Source organism: Ictidomys tridecemlineatus, chromosome 2 (assembly GCF_052094955.1).
Source record: "Ictidomys tridecemlineatus isolate mIctTri1 chromosome 2, mIctTri1.hap1, whole genome shotgun sequence".
Classification (NCBI taxonomy): domain Eukaryota; kingdom Metazoa; phylum Chordata; class Mammalia; order Rodentia; family Sciuridae; genus Ictidomys; species Ictidomys tridecemlineatus.
In genome coordinates, this window is record NC_135478.1 from 126,800,376 (window position 1) to 126,816,546 (window position 16,171).

A 16,171-nucleotide genomic window follows, 5' to 3' on the forward strand; every position below is an offset into this window, starting at 1 on the left:
GATAGCTAGCCTAAGAGAACCTCCCAGCCTCCAAGAAAAAGAAGACCCAGGGCTAATATGCTCATGAAAAACTGCTCAACCTTAACATTAAAGATCTGCATATTAAAACTGCAGGGTTGAAGCCACTGCTTACCTCTGGAATTGGCAAGAAAAAAATTTCCAGAAAAATAACCAGTCACAGCCCTGGCTTCCTTGGGTGTTATGAAACGGACACTTCACCTCTATTCTGGGCAGAAGGGTAAATTGGGTGAAGAAGATATTATCTAGAGTCTTTTAGAAAAAATTGCATGTGACCGTTGGCCTATTCATTCTACTTCTAAGGATCTTACACAAATAATCAGAAATGTGAGCAAAGTTTTATGCCCAAAGATATTTCTCTCTGATTATTGTTCATGTTATTTGCAAGTTTGGACCACGGGAGAGTGTCTACTACAGTAGTTTCCAATATAAAAAAGGTGATGTTCATGAAAGTATAAAACAACCTATATGTTAATTACAGGTGCGTAGGTAGGGGCAACAAAACACAAAATAGTTTTTACTCAGTTTGATTTCCACAATGACTATCTATGCACTAAAAAGGTACAAAGACCACGAAACTGCCTTTATCTTATCATCACAGGGTTTAGACTAATTTCAGTTTTATATCTATTATGTATTTCTAAAATTTTTACATGGTTTGTTATAAAATTCAGAGAAGAGAAAAAGGTTCATGCTAATCTCAATTTTATATCTAGTCTGATTTTCCAAAAAAATTGGGTTTGTTTTAAAATTCAGATTAGAGGGAAAAAGAATTTTGCTTTGAAGGTAAAGAGCAAATTGGATAGGACAACATTTGCTATAGAATTTCAGAAATTAGGTGGGCTGACCCCAGTAGGATGCCGCTAAATCTAGGGGGTTGGGAGGCTTATTAATCAGCCCTGAGAGCATACCTCCTTTCTCAGTACCTCCCCACTTTTCTTCTGGATACTATTTTCCCCAAAGTATCCTTCCCTTCTTTCCTAGTCAAAAACTTACTGTATTATTCAGATTTCAGTTACTATGACAAAATACCTGAAATAATCAACTTAAAGAGAGGAAAGATTTGTTCTGGCCCATGGTTTCAGAAGTTTTGGTCCTTGATGGCTTGGCCTGCTGTGGGGATGTCTGGTGCAGGATACCTGCTTATCTCAGGTGGCTAGGAAGCAAAGAGAGGAAGAGGTTCCGGGGTCCTTTTCATTTCAAAGGGCACTCCCCTGATGATATAACTTTCTCATACTAAGCCCCAGCTTTTTAGGTGTCACTACCTCCAAGTAGTGCCATGGACTAGGGACCAAGTCTTCAACACATGAGCCTTTGGGGAATATTCCAGGTATAAATTATTGTACTTACAATCTATATGCTCACCAGTAGGACACTAGCTAAATAAATTACCTTAGACATCCTCTCAGTGAGGTGTGGTAGACCTACGAAGGAATTCTGTCAATGGAGATAATGTTTATTGAAATGGAAATTTTCAAAGATATGCATTAAAACACAATAATATAGAATATATTATTTTATATATATGGAGTATACATTAAAAGTACATGTCTCTCCCTCCACAATTGCTTTTAAAATAGGATCATTTGTAACTTCTATGTGATTCAAATATAACATACATGTTCTCTGTAAATAATGCAAATGTTCTGCACGCGTGCACATGATTTTTTTTTTTCCTCTCCTCTCCCATTCTTTTTCCTTCCTATTTGTTCCATACCTTTGCTGAAAGAACATTTGTGAAACTGATTAGATAACTCCTTGGGTATGAGAATATATTGAGAGAGATTTGCTTTTACTTTTTTCTTCATATTTTTCTTTAATGCATAGATATTTCCATAATTAGTGAGTATTCTATCTGAGTAACAAAAAGATATTTCTTTTGAAGGGGAAAAAAATGAAAAAGACATACAGAGGGAGGAGGGGTGGGAAGAGAGGCACCAGTGAAAATATCTACAGTTTCGTAGGACTTTGTTTTGTTTTCTACAGATTTTCTGGAGGAGGGTGTGAATGTGACTTCGCTTTTCTTCGAAGTGTAGATATGAATGAGCTGGCTCTTGTGGAATCTCTTCCCTGGGCTCTCCCTCTTCTTCCCCCATTGTGAGCGGCCCCGAAGCACAGCATGGACCAGACATTAACTGTTCAGTGGCAGATTTTTGTGCTGGTAGATGAGATGTTAGCATTGAGTGCGTTTTCGTACATGACAAGAAACGCTCTGGGCACAGGAGCCTCTTACTGGGAGGCATTCAGGCAATGAAGTATTCATGCCCTGCTCCTCGGATACCTTGGTGAAACCCGTGTCCCGTTTTTAGTCTTTTGGGGCCTTTGGATGTGAACAATCAAGGAACATGTAGCCAGCTGCTTTCATCCTGATGCTGGGGTGGCTTAGACCACTGGGGATGGTGGGTGTAAAGGCAGTCAACCTTCCTGTGCCTCCATGCCTTCCTCTGTGAAGTAGGAGCCCCACCTAGCACAGTACACACACTGGGCACGTTGGCATTTGCCAACACTCTGCAGTGCACAAGCATGCCAGATATTTCACATGCTTCAGTTGCGATGCTGGGAGGGATAGATAGGGATAAGGTTGCTGATGTCAGCTGGGAGGGAGCCCCGTTTTTGAAGGTTCCATTTAATATTTTTGTTTGTTTGTTTTACAATGGTGAGGAAGCAATATGCATGCAGTAGAAACCCTACTTCAGATGTTGAATTGGGAACTTTTCCTGAGCCAGTGCTATGAAATATGATGCTGTCTTGTGATGTTGGGCATAGGCAGCGAGCTGTAGCTTCCAGTCAGCCCTGTGATCAGGAGGGAAACAGCCAATACTCTACAGTGGGGTGTGCCACTAAGAATGATGCTTGGTAGGCAGGTGGATTCAGTGCATTTTCCATGTACAATATTTTCCATTTATGATGTGTATTGGGGTATAAGTCAAGGAGCATGTCTACTATATTTTGACTATATGTGCTATGTATTAGCAATAGATTTTGGTGAAGACTTTGTGCTTTGGGCACAATTCAGATTCTTTCTGATTATAGAGGTAATATACGTGATTGTAAAAACTTCACAGGTTTCATTAATCTGTAAGAGGAAGTCAGCATCTCCCCACTGTAAGTAGTCATTGCTGTTTTTTTCCTAAGTATGTAAATATTAAAAAGCACCCCAATAGTTTATTATGCCTTTCATTAGCAAATTGTGTTTCTATGAAGATGTTTTTCTAGAATTCGTGTGTTTGATATTGCTGTTTTAAATTTGCCTGAATTTTTTTCCCCTCACTCTGATATCTGAAAAATGCCACTGAACTCCTTATCCATTGTGGAGAGAGCCATTTATAATACACTATCTGGACATTTCTGTTCCAGGTAGCAGAAGGCCAAGGCTCAATTACCAGTAATTGTTATAGAAAGTACATGTGCTCCATGGAATGTTAATTATTGGCATTCATCGCCTAAGCTAAGCAGTTGATAATCATTCTTTTTGAATTGCTATTCAGGGGCAGGAGGGGGGGGCTATTTCAGTAGTAACTATTCTTCTCACTCCATCGCCAACAGGTTACACCTTTTCATGATTGACTTTCCTAATATAGCATTTTCTAGACTATCATTTAAAATGAAAAGAAACTAAATAAGTCAAAAAGAATTAAGGAACTGAGCAGAATGGAAATGCCATGGAGGATGGTTATTGAAAAGTGTGAAATGCCTCATTTGACCCTGTTGTCCTTTTTTTTAGGAAAAAGCGGAGCAAGCACCTCCCAGTCCACGAGAGCTGGCACAATCTGAACGAGCGAACAATCCAAGTAAGTAATGAGCAAGAACTTAACTATAGCTTTGCAATAGCATTAGGACTTTATAGTCCTCCTTCATGTCTGTGGGGTGGGGCAGGGGTGGAGGGCTCAGTTCCATGATCCTGCAGAGATAGCAGAACCCAAGAATACTCAAATCCCTTATATAAGATGTCCTAATGTTTGCATAGAAGCTATGCATTACCTTCTGTATACTTTTAATCATTGTTAGATTAGTTACTTAATACAATATAACTGCTAAATGAACAGTTGTTATACTGTATTGTTAGGGAATGATGATCAAGAAGAAAGTCTGTTTGTGTTCAGTACATGTGTCGTGATTTTTTCCCCCCAAATGATTTCAATTCATAATTGGTTGAATTCATGGATGTACTGCAAAAGTTATTTTTGACACAAATGAATAAGACTCTAATCTTACTGGTTTAAGGAAACACATTCTAATATAGTCGTCTATATTTCAATGAACAGACTTCATTGAGCTAAACTTCAAAAATCTGTTTTATGCAAGTTTCTTGGTATTCCACTTAAGGCGATTTGATGTTACCTTTTGTGAGGGGTCGTGCACAGGGGAACCCCTTTGTTTTAGCATTTTTGTATGTTTTATTAGCCTGGTTTTGCATGTATGTATTCTTGGTATTTCTTGATCCTTTTCGAGTTTATGAGGAAGTATGGAATCACATTAAAGGAATACAAAGTTACTTCATAAATTAGAGAAACTGATAGAGGATGGGGAGTCTGCTCCCTACATGAAGCACAAACAATGTAATGGATTATTGTAGCGTTTAAGTACAAGGAATCATAAGGTTTAGAGCTGGTAGGCATTAGAATAATCAGAGTTTTAAAAATTGCTTAATGAGAAAGAAGATGACTTTAGCCAAAAATCAAAGCTGAGATCTAACTAGGAAGTCAAATAAATGTGTTCCCAAGCATTAGAAGATTCATAAAAGCAGTCAGGATTTTCTGTAACAAACCTAATTTCAGGGTCACATTTCAGAAAACATTCATATGAGATGATGGAAGGGAAAGATATTGGTTTATGAGTATTGGTTTTGAAATTTTGAACAATTTTGACTCATTACATTATATTGTTTAGAATGATCTCTTTCAAGCTGAAACAATCTAGATCTTGGTATCGATGTTCATTTAGAATTCTGTTAATGCTTCCGTCAGAAAATTATAAGAAAAATTACACAGAGAGAATTTCCATAGTTTATCTCTCAACCTTTGTCTTTACATCATACTTTCAGATACTCTCTAGGTATCAGATATACCCAAGCAGTGTCCTGAAGGGGAATTTGCAGAACAGTACAGGGAATAGCCTTCCACTAGAAGAGAGCTAGTTCTCCATTCTGGCTTAGAGTTAAGCAGCACACAGTTGAGGCTGGGTCTCTGATGCATTGCAGTTCCTGAAACATGGCTTAAATGAACAAGGGAGCGTTTCTCCATATTGAACTCCACTTGTCAACCTCCCAGAGTTCTTACCTGTAAGTGCACTCATGACATTGGCTTCAGTCCTTGTTCACAGGTAGCATATCAGAAAAGGAAAAGTGAAGGACACAGCTTGGTCTAGAACAGGCTATTCCACAGAGGACTGACTAACAGTGCTTGCACCACCAAAAACAGCCACCAGTGCAGGCCACTCAAGTCCTGGGGATGGAGGTCCCTTTCCTATGCCAGTGTTGGGGAGCAGAACCAGAGCCAAGCCCACTGTATCCAGCCAGGAGCTGGGGTGGGGCTTCCCTGCTCTCAGAAGATGCTGGAAAAAGACCGTTGCCAGGGAGGACTAGAGCACATGGGAACTCGCGGCCAAGCAGCCAGGCACAGCCCTGCCGCCAGAGCTAAATGGAGCAGCGTCCTGGTGGGCACAGTGACTCAGGCTGCAACCTCCGCAGTCTTCCACCAGGCAGTGGCTGCAGACTGCCCCGGCCCTACCACTCCATAGGGAGGAGTAGGCAGGGAGAGTGGTGGAAAAGACAAACAAAACAACCCACCCCAAATGAGTCTCCAAACCAACATTCCAAAACACACGAAGCAATCCCATACTAGGAAATACAGCTAACAAAATCAACAGATGACCAATTTAGACCATATGCAATAAAAATAAGTCTCACAAAGGCTTTGAAATAGGCATGTTTATATTACTCAGATGAATGAAAGACTAATGTCTGTAACACTGCAAGAAATCATGAACACAACCTGAAGAAACAAAGCAAGAATAGCTGGGTATGAAAAAGAACTGCTAGAAATTTTGAAAATGAAATATTTCAAACACTGAAATATTTTTATTGACGATTATTGATATTATTATATCATTTCCATTTTTTTTAAGTGTTCTCTTCTTTCTAAAGGGAGTTCAAGAGTTGGAAGTTAGTTCTAAGAGAGTCAACTTGCATAGATTGCAGAGAGGTAAAGGAAGAGGGGGTGAGCAGTTAGGTACCAAGGATCCTACAATCTTTTGGGGAGGGAGAAGTAGAGAAGGAAACTCAGAGATAACAGAGATAAGAGCTGAGAATTGGCCAGAACTGAAGAAAGATAAAACTCTCAAATTGCTCTCAAAAACTACCAAGGAAAAGGGAAGATTAGTTCATATCTAAAAGCATTTAGGGCTACTCCAAAAAGTGGAAGGGAAGAAGAGTAATTAAATTTACTTCAGGAAGAAGGAATGTGAAACATGGATATAAGGAACAGTAATGTGCAGAGACATTGGTACAATGTTGAAAATGTAATTCCATATGAATTGTTAAGATAAGGTTAAGCTGAATCTCCATATAGATGTTGAAAGTATGTATGTGTGTCTTTGCGGGATGCAGATTACTCAGTGGTTAAATCCTAAAAGGGATTCATATAGGAGGAGTAAAATGTGAAATAACTGAACATCTTTTTAGGGAAAAATATATTTAATCATGTGTTTTAATATATTATGTGCAACTAAAACATTGACTGTTATTACTGGAAGAATACACATATAATTTATAGCTTTTAACCTAACAGAAAAAAGTACAAGGGGATACATATTTTTAAAAAATCAAACAACACCAAGTAGAAAAAGAAGAAAAATTAAGATATGAAAGAGAGAAGATGTTAAACAGAAAATACAATGTAAGATAGTAGGGGTAATCCCAGATATATACACCACAGTATTGCCAGACTTCCATTGGTAGAGACATCTAGGACCCTGTACCCAACAGAGAGACAGTCTTGATTCTTCTTAAAACCTGTCTTAACTTTTTTGAGAAATTGACCATATATGGAAAGTTGCACTAAATTTTAAGCAATCTATTCAACGCAAGCCACGTTCTTTGACCCAGTGTGATTAAATCAGACGTCAACACAAAAAGTTCAAGACAAAACATGTAAACATGTTTGTGGAAACTTTTAAAAAGAGACCCATATTTTACTCATGGGTTAAAGAGAAACTCACAATGGAAATGTCAGTCATTTAGAACTTAATGGAAATGAACAGAGTACAAGTGGAAAGTTGTATAGTGCTACTAAAGTAGGACTAAATTCCTAAGCTTCAAAAGGAAGAAAAATTGAAATTAGAAAAATGCAAATTGAATAAGTCTAAGAAATGCAGAAGGAAGTAATTATAAAAATTAAAATGAGAAATTATTGAAATAAAGTGTCAATAAACAAGAACAAAATGAAAGCCAGTCTTTGTTCAAAACAAAACAAAACAAACAAACAAAAAACATCCTAACAGTAAACCTCTAGCACAGATGTGTAGAAGGACAAAGGCATGAAAGAAGATAGACAATTTATTGCAAAAATATAAAAGTAAAATTGATCCTTTATGAAATCATTTTTTCTTTTTTTTTTTTGGTGGTCTTGGGGATTGAACTAGTGCATGCTAGACATGTGCTCTACTATTGAACTACATCTCCAGCCTCCAGATACAGAAATATAAAATAACTCTAGCAATAATCATTACTGCCCCTTCAAAAATACTGAGGTAGTTCTGTAGATTAATGTTAGCAAACTTTCCAGGAACAAATAATGCCTTTCTTTATATAAATGTTTTCAGAGCTGGACAGAGGACCAAGAACTTTCCCCTATTTATGATACGTTCAGGTAGCTTTGAAACAATACTAGAAATCAAAATCCCATTTCACATGTTTACAAAATGAAACAAAAGTCTAAGTAAAACATAAATGAATCAGATTCAGCAATTTCTCTTAAATGAAATGTAAAACAATTAATATGACCAAGTTGAGGTTATTATAGTAATGCAAGGATGGTTTACCATTGTAGGCAGTAACACATTTAATATAAAGATTAAAGAAAAATCAAATGGTCATCTCACTAGATATGAAAAGAGAATTTTCTGCTCATTGTAACACAGAACAAACAACAAATCTCTTAAGAGACCAGGACTGAAAAGGAAACTTTTAACATTTTAAAATTGATTTGTCGAGGCTAGGGTTGTGGCTCAGTGGTAGCTAATGCCTAGCACATGTGAGGCTCTGGGTTCAATCCTCAGCATCACATAAAGATAAATAAATAAAATTAAGGTATTATATCCATCTACAACTAAAAAAATATTTAAAAAAAAATAATTTGTCAAGAACCTACACCTTGCATCATCCATAATGGAGAAATATTAGAGTCATGCCCAGGAAGATCCAGAATCAGACATAGATGTATACTAGAGGTCTTAGCAGTTGCAATAAAAGAATAAATGAAGACACAAAAATGTAAACTTTGAAATGGAAGAAATAAAATCTGTATTTATTTGCAAATAATATGATTATTCAAATAGAAAATGTACACAGATATACAAACTAGTTTTTAAAATATTTATTTATTTTTTTAGTTGTAGTTGGACACAACACCTTTATTTTATTTATTTATATGTGGTGCTGAGGATCAAACCCAGGGCCTTACACATGCTAGGTGAGCGCTCTACTGCTGAGCCACAACCCCAGCCCTGATATACAAACTTTTAAAATAAATAAGAGTTCAGTAAGATGGCAGATATAATGTGAAATCAACAAGTAAAATTTAATAGTATTCTTGTATACTAATAAGAAACAATCAGGAAATATAATGCCCAAAGAAATCTCATTTATATTAGTAATGAATTTTTCTTTTCTTTTTTGGTACCAGGAATTCAAGGGTATGTAACCACTTAACCACGTTCCCAGCCCCTTTTAAATTATTTTTTTATTTTGAAGCAGGGTCTTGCTAATTTGCTGAGGGCCTCACTAAGTTTCTGAGGCTGGCTTTGATCTTGTGATCCTTCTGCCTTAGCCTCCTAAGTTGCTGGAATTGCAGGAGTATGCCTCCATCCTTGGCAATAATGAAAATTATAAGGTGTCTAGGAATAAACTCAACAAGATTACCAGACATAGGATGTTGCTAAAGAGATTAAAGTCCTGAAGAAATGGAGAGAGTTATACTATGGTCATAGATGAGAAGACAGAATATAGTCAGAATATAGTGAAGATTATCACATCTTTTCAAGTTTATCTTTAAATTAGTTGCAGGTGTAACCAAATATCCAGCAGAGTTTTATGTGACTTGACAAATGTTTCCTAAGTTTAATAAGGAAGAGTGAAACTTAGTAAGACTTTGTAATAGCCAAGAGAAATGTGAAGAAGGACAAGACATGTGGAGGGGTGATTTGCACTATCAGATAGCAAGATTTCTCATGAGACTTCACAAGAAGAAAGTATATGGTTTACTCATGGGCAGAGAGAGAGAGATCTAAGGATCAGAGTAGATACCCTGTTGACACCAACACATTAGCAGAAATGACATACAGCAACAATAGTCATGGGAGAACCGAGATCACAGGAAACATGACTATTTATATTGGGGGCGAGTCAGGTGCCTGGAACCTTACTATGTATTATACCTAATACTCAATTTTAGGCAAGAAAATAACAAGAGTGAAAAAAAGAAAGTGTCTTTTATTTATTTGATTAACAGAAATTAATGAATAGTGAGAATCTTCATGTAGTATATCAAAATCAGACTTTACTAAATAAGATGTAGCTGTACTATAAAGGAAAAATGATAAGTTTGCGTATAAGTGTACATTTTTATGCAAACACACAAGATGATATTTAAAATAATAAAAGCACACTTCAACCTGGGGAAAAAATTGTAATGCATGTATCATGTGGAGAATTACTGTCTTCTGTTTATTTTAAAAAAAAAAAAGTTCTGTAAGTCCTATAAATGAAACAAGTAACAGGCAAATAGAAAAACTAGCAAAGTGCATAAGCAGGCAGTTTGCAAAAAAAAAAAAAGCAAACTGATTCTGGACACTTATTTTACATGAAAAAATAAGGAAACCAACAGAGCTGGAAATCAAGGGAGCCAGTGCTCCGAGGTCTGTTTCAGGGAACAGAAGGGCACAGTCCCTCTTTCAAGTGTGTCCAAGTGCAGTGTTCATCTTCCCTCTTGGCACATGCACAGCCCTGGGAGTCTATGATGAGTGGACCTGGGATGTGCTGCTCTCTGGCAGTGCAGTACAAAGGCTCATTCCCTCCCTGGGAGCGGTCAGCCAGTCTCCCAGGCCAGCATGGAGCACAGTCTGCAGGACCTATAGGAGTCTGTGGTGTGCCTTCTCAGTACTTCCCTCACATCTTCATTCCCTTCCCTTCCCATTCTTATGCCTGACACCAAGTTCATCCTGTGGAATTCTTTTTAACAAAATGCCATGGGGTGTGTGATCAAATATGACAAGATATAGTGCCATTTTTTTTTGTTGTTGATTTTCCTTTTCTGCTTCCTTAATTTTCAAGTCCTGGTCAGAGACTCTGATTTAGATCTGGAGTTGCCTGGTTCCTTACAAGGGGCCTGATGTTGAGAATATAAGATTAGCTGTGACTTTCCTTGACCTGTTAGTTCTATCTGGCAAAGAGGATTTATTGCTCTTGTTTTATTACCTTGTTCCTAACATAAGCTGCTTATTTTTGTGTGACAGTTGCTAAAAATGCTTCATGCCTTTCTTAGTAGCACCCTGCAGGATGGGGTACATTTTCCTTTGAAAGTGCATGGTTTTGTAATAGCTGGAATTACTCTTAAACAATTTCTAAGAACTATTTCTTCATTGTGGTAAAATATATAAAACACAATTTACCATTCTAATGATTTTAAGTATGCAGTTCAGCGACATTAATTATATTCACAGTGTTGAGCAACCATCACCATTATCTATTTCCAAAACTTTCTAGCACCCCAAACAAAATTGTACCCATTAAGCAATAATTCTCCCAGCCCTGGTAACCTCTAATCTACTTCCTGACTCTGAATTTGACTATTCTAGGTAACTCATATAGTTGGAATTATATAATATCTATTCTTTTGTAACTGGCTTCTTTCATCTGGCATATTTTCGAGGTTCATCCATTTTACACGTATTAGAATATCATGTCATTTATACCCAAATAATATTTCTATTGTATGGATATACCACATTGGTTTGTCCATTCATTGTAGATGGGCGCTTGGGTTGTTTCTCCCTTTTGGTTTTGTGTGTAATGTTCCTATGACCACGGACATTCTAGTGCAATGGTGGAATGGGAATCAAAGCCAAGCGCATTTAGCACCAGGTTTAAGAAAATTCAAGAGGGCCACCAGGCACACACCTGAAAATACATAAAATGATACTTGAAGGAGCTTTGCCTTTCCCCTGTCTGCTTTCTCCAGAGAATATAGATTTCTTGAGGACTCTAACCAAGTCTTACTTTAATCCTGAAGGTTCTACTATAGTGCGCTGTCTGGAGTCATGTTTCATAGATATTTATTTAATGAATTCCTGAACTCACATGTCCTAAATAGACGTGAGTTCCAGAAAACTCTCAAGCCCTGCCTGCACATGTGACATTCTGGTAATTCCAGGCAAGCAAAGACAACCAGCTGACAAAGCCCTTCCCTTCTTGCCAGGCTATTCCCGGGCATCAGGAGAAGCTTGGATAAGGACAGGATCATAGAGAATACACACAAGTCTCCCAAGAAGACAGTGGCTCCTCATGGTTGCTTTTGAACCAGGCTTGCAGAATCTTTAATGACCTCTCATTTAGTCCAACAGTCTTACAAAAATGGCTTCCAACTTTTAATCATTTCTTTGTATTCATATACATGTAAAAGTAACTTTTGTTTTTCTCAGTTATCGTTTCCTCATGGCTAAACTATACTATTTTCAAATATAAGTTTCTTTTTCCAAAATGCTAAATAGAATACTGAATAGTTGTGAATATGGGCCTTTGATGGGCTATTGATACCTAAGATTGTGCTAATTTTGATTTGTTAGCCCACTTCCTCCCAATATTCCTAACACTTTTGATTGAGGTTGAGATGCCAGAAAAGCTAGGAGAATCATCGTATAATCCTTTCCCCACAAAATGCTCCCAATGTCCATGTTCTTTTTGCTTTATGGAATATGAAATAGGCCATACCACATAGAATAAGGGCATATACACATGTTGGTGATGATCCTCCTGTAGTGTCAGGTAATGTGACGATATTGTAGTCTTTCAGATTTCTGTGATTTCTTTCTTCCCATCTTCTACTTCCTCCATGTTTAGGTGACTTCCCTATTATAAAATTAAGATCTTAAACTATTAAGAATTTCCATACTTAGAAGTTTAGGTTAGTAACTGATTTTTATATATTCAAGGACTGAGCAGAGAAGTAACTATTTTATCTAAATAATGGGATTTAATGTCAGAAAAAGTATGAGAAGGGAATGGTGGATGGCTCAATAAGTCCTATGATGTTAGAATGTAACTGAATTTTTCAGTATGAACTCATGAAGGTATCCAGTATTAAATTATAGTTGTTTTTTGCTTGCTAGGGGAGAAAAAAGTCTTTCCTATTTATTTTTTGATTTACATAAAATTTATTTAAATGTTAATATATGCTGATATGTCAAAACATTGTCATTACCATAATTATCACAGTTTACACATCTATCACCTTAATATTATATTTGTGTGTGTTGAGAACATTTTACCCTATTGAGTCCACCTAACTTCCCCATGATGGAGATATTATTATTTCCACGGGAAGAAGCAGAGGCCAGAGGTGGGCGAGTTGCCCTGGCCACACCCATCATGTGTTACAGAACTGAGATTTGACCAAGGCCGGTAGACTCCTCTTTGAGCCTTTGGTTCCTCTGCTTTTTATACCTCCAGATTAGCCTGCCTGCCTTATCCAGGCCCACCAGTATTCTCCTTCCTTTTTGGCTCTTGAGATTTTTTCAGTGACTTGAACTGAGATTTCAACTGTAGGGATCAATTTTCCTTGGCCTTGAAGGCAGCCAAGGAGATGGGATCTTTGCAGCCCCACCCCCATCATGGACCGTGGCTTCTCCTTAATTGTGCTTATTCCTTCCTTTCCACTTTGAAGATCATTTGTCTTAATAAGGAAGATAGGAACAAAAAGGCATTGAGGAGCTTGCATTCTCTCTGTCTTTCCCCAATGTCAAGCAAGCAGCAGACCTCTTCCTCCTGGTCCTTATTTGGAGCAGAACTGAAAAAGCCATTGTCGTCCTTTGTCATTTTTCAAGTCTCAGCTATTCTGGGCCTTCGCTTTCCTGATGCTCTGACAGTTCACGCCACTCTTTTGTCTCGTCCCTTTGAGCAGATAATTGGACTCCATTAATGTTTCATGTTTCCTTTAGCTGTCAGGATGCTCCCTGCTCAATAGAGGGCTTTATCCCAGCAACTCTTTCTGTTCTCCTGGTGGGTTTGCTTTTCCTCCGCTCATTTGCCCTGTGGTTCTCCCGTGACTTCCATTCATTCGTTCATTCGTTCGTTCACTCGTTAAACGAGTGTGTCTGGTGCTTGTCAAAGCCATGAGAGGCATGGGGCCCAGGCCTAGGGCATACACAGTGATCCCTGTGTCAATTCTGTCTTAATGATCATGTAACGTGTGGATCCTTTTGCCCAAGGAAGTACAGATTCTTTTTAGGTTGTAGCAGGATTCATTTAGAAATAAATAATTCTTTTATTTAATTCTGAAAGAATATCTTTAAATTTCCTCCATGTAAAAAAAAAAAACAAAATTATCCTTTCTCTTAAAATTCAATATTGTTATTTTTTTTTCACCATATTGTACCTTATCTAATTTTTTGAAATCTATAGTTAACCTGTAATAATCAGCCTCCATCCGTATCAGTACATAGAAAGCTTTAAAAAAAAAAATTGGAAGCAGTTTTTTTTCTTACATAATTTTAAACTCTATCCCCAAAGTAAGACCTCAAGCTAGAGATCTTAAGGAAGGTTAAAAAGCCCTCTGTCATTCAGTACAGAATGTACTACTGCCTTCAGAAGCAATTTAACAAGATCTCCAAAAATCACTTTCATTAACATAGCTAATGCATACCCCACTGTGAATTAATCCCACTTCTAAGTAGTTACTCAAAAATGTTAGTTCCTCACCTGTGGGCAGGCACTATTATGCATGCATATTTGCAATGAATCTTTGTAGCTAGAAGGAGTAAACATTTCAGGGGAGTAAAACAGTCTATCAACTATCCAGGATGTCCCTGGGAGCCTGCTGCTGTCCTCTCCTCCGCCATTTCCCATAGGACATGGCTGGTCCTATGATTGGTCGCTGTTCAACTCTAGATTCAATTCTGACCAAGTCCTTGATAACATTCTCCATGAGATGATGTTAACTTTTAGTTTCTTAACCCTCCCATTTTTGTCAATGTATATTTATTTTTTATATTTTTAGTTGTAGATGGATACTTTGTATTTATTTATTTATTTTTATGTGGTGCGGAGGATTGAACCCAGTGCCTCACATATGCTAGGCAAGCACTCCACCACTGAACTACAGCCTCAGCCCCTTGTCTGTGTATTTTTAAATGTATTTGGTTGTCAAATAGCATAAACTAATAACTAATGCTTCCTGCTGGAGAACTCTGCAGTGAATGGGGACTCTTGCATCCCTGTTCTTGATGGAGGAATAGGCTGAGTCCTGTATCATAGAAGGGGGACTAGCTGTGGAGCAGATGGGGCAGTTCTCAATGTGATTCTGTGGCCCCTGTGGGAGGCCTCTCAACTTTCTGTCTTACCACACCACACGGCAGCTGTACACATCCCTTGGACACAGTGACATAGACTGGTTGCTTTTCTGGAACCTGCTATTGATTAGTGACCTTCTCTATCTGGTGTTTTAGCCACCCATCATCCAGGACTAGCTATAACCATTTCTGTATGTTTAAATTCAGCTGTTCTTTGGTCCATACCACTACTACCTTCTCCCTGGGCACTTCCCTTTGTTCTCCACTGACCATTAAAATAAGTTGCTTCCTTTTTGTATTCCTTTCCAACTTTTTACTTTTCTTCTAAACATACCACACTTTGTTTTATGATTTGTCAAACACATCTCTGTTCTAACAGTTTATTTCTAGGTATAGTCACGAAGTTACCAAGATATATAGTGGAACCTCCACCTAAATTCAAAGTAGGACATACTTCATCCTTTTTATGTGTTAATAATTTAGTTTATTCGTTCATTTGTTCCTTCCTTCCTTCCTTCCTTCCTTCCTTCCTTCCTTCCTTCCTTCCTCCCTTCCTTCCTTCCTTCCTTCCTCCCTTCCTTCCTTCCTTCCTTTTGTTGGTACTTGGGATTGAACCCAGGGATGCTTTACCACTGATCCAATCCCCAGCCTTTTTAGCTGTTTTTGAGTCAGGGTCTTGCCAAGTTGCTGAGACTAGCCTTGAATTTGAGATCCTCCTGCCTCACCTCTTGAGATTACAGGTGTGCTCCACTGTGCCTAGCTTCTTTACAGTTTCTCACACTTTTGGAGACTGAATATCCAAGATCAAGGCCTTGGCAGTTTCAGTGTTATATGAGGGTCCACATCTTCACAGATACTGTCTTGCTGTGTTTTTTTTTTTTTCTGGGAGAAGAGTTAAATGAGCTCTCTGGGGTCCGTTTTATAAGGGGGCTCCACCATCATGACCTAACCACCCCATAAGGTCCCACCTCCTCGTACCTTCACCTCAGAAATTAGGTTTCTGTTAACACATAGATTTTCAAGGAAAACAAGCATTCAGACTATAGCGGGGTCTCTGTCCTTCCCTTGAGCCAAACCCAATAGGGTAGGATTCAGTATATCAGGTAAGTGCCAGGAACCTGATTTCACCTATACCGCCACCCCCAACTCCTGGTGGTCCTGCCTATGGATGGGTTGACAGAGGAAGCTCTGCGTAAACCACCCCTCTGCCCCATCCTGAGTGCCCTGTCCTGGATAAACTGCATTCCCATCCTGGTCCTGGAGAGCCAGCTCCTGTCTCCTGGGCTTTTCAGTTCTGGGAGATGTGCCAGTTCTTGGAATCGCCTGGTAGGGTTCTCCTGGGATGACTTTCCACCTCCAGATGCCTCAGAAT

General features: G+C 38.2%; 1 protein-coding gene across 5 annotated transcripts in view; it reads left to right on the forward strand.

Annotated features, from left to right (window-relative positions):
- The window catches only part of Grb10 (growth factor receptor bound protein 10), a 187,890-nt gene that overhangs the window by 81,502 nt on the left and 90,217 nt on the right, over positions 1-16,171 (forward strand). For all 5 annotated transcript variants that reach the window (XM_078039744.1, XM_040291945.2, XM_021734718.3 and 2 more), the window contains one exon: positions 3,743-3,809. Coding sequence is in view for 3 of the 5 variants with exons in the window: in XM_040291945.2 (XP_040147879.1) it covers positions 3,743-3,809 (67 nt within the window). In the remaining 2 variants the exon portion in view is untranslated. The remainder of the gene's footprint in view (positions 1-3,742; positions 3,810-16,171) is intronic.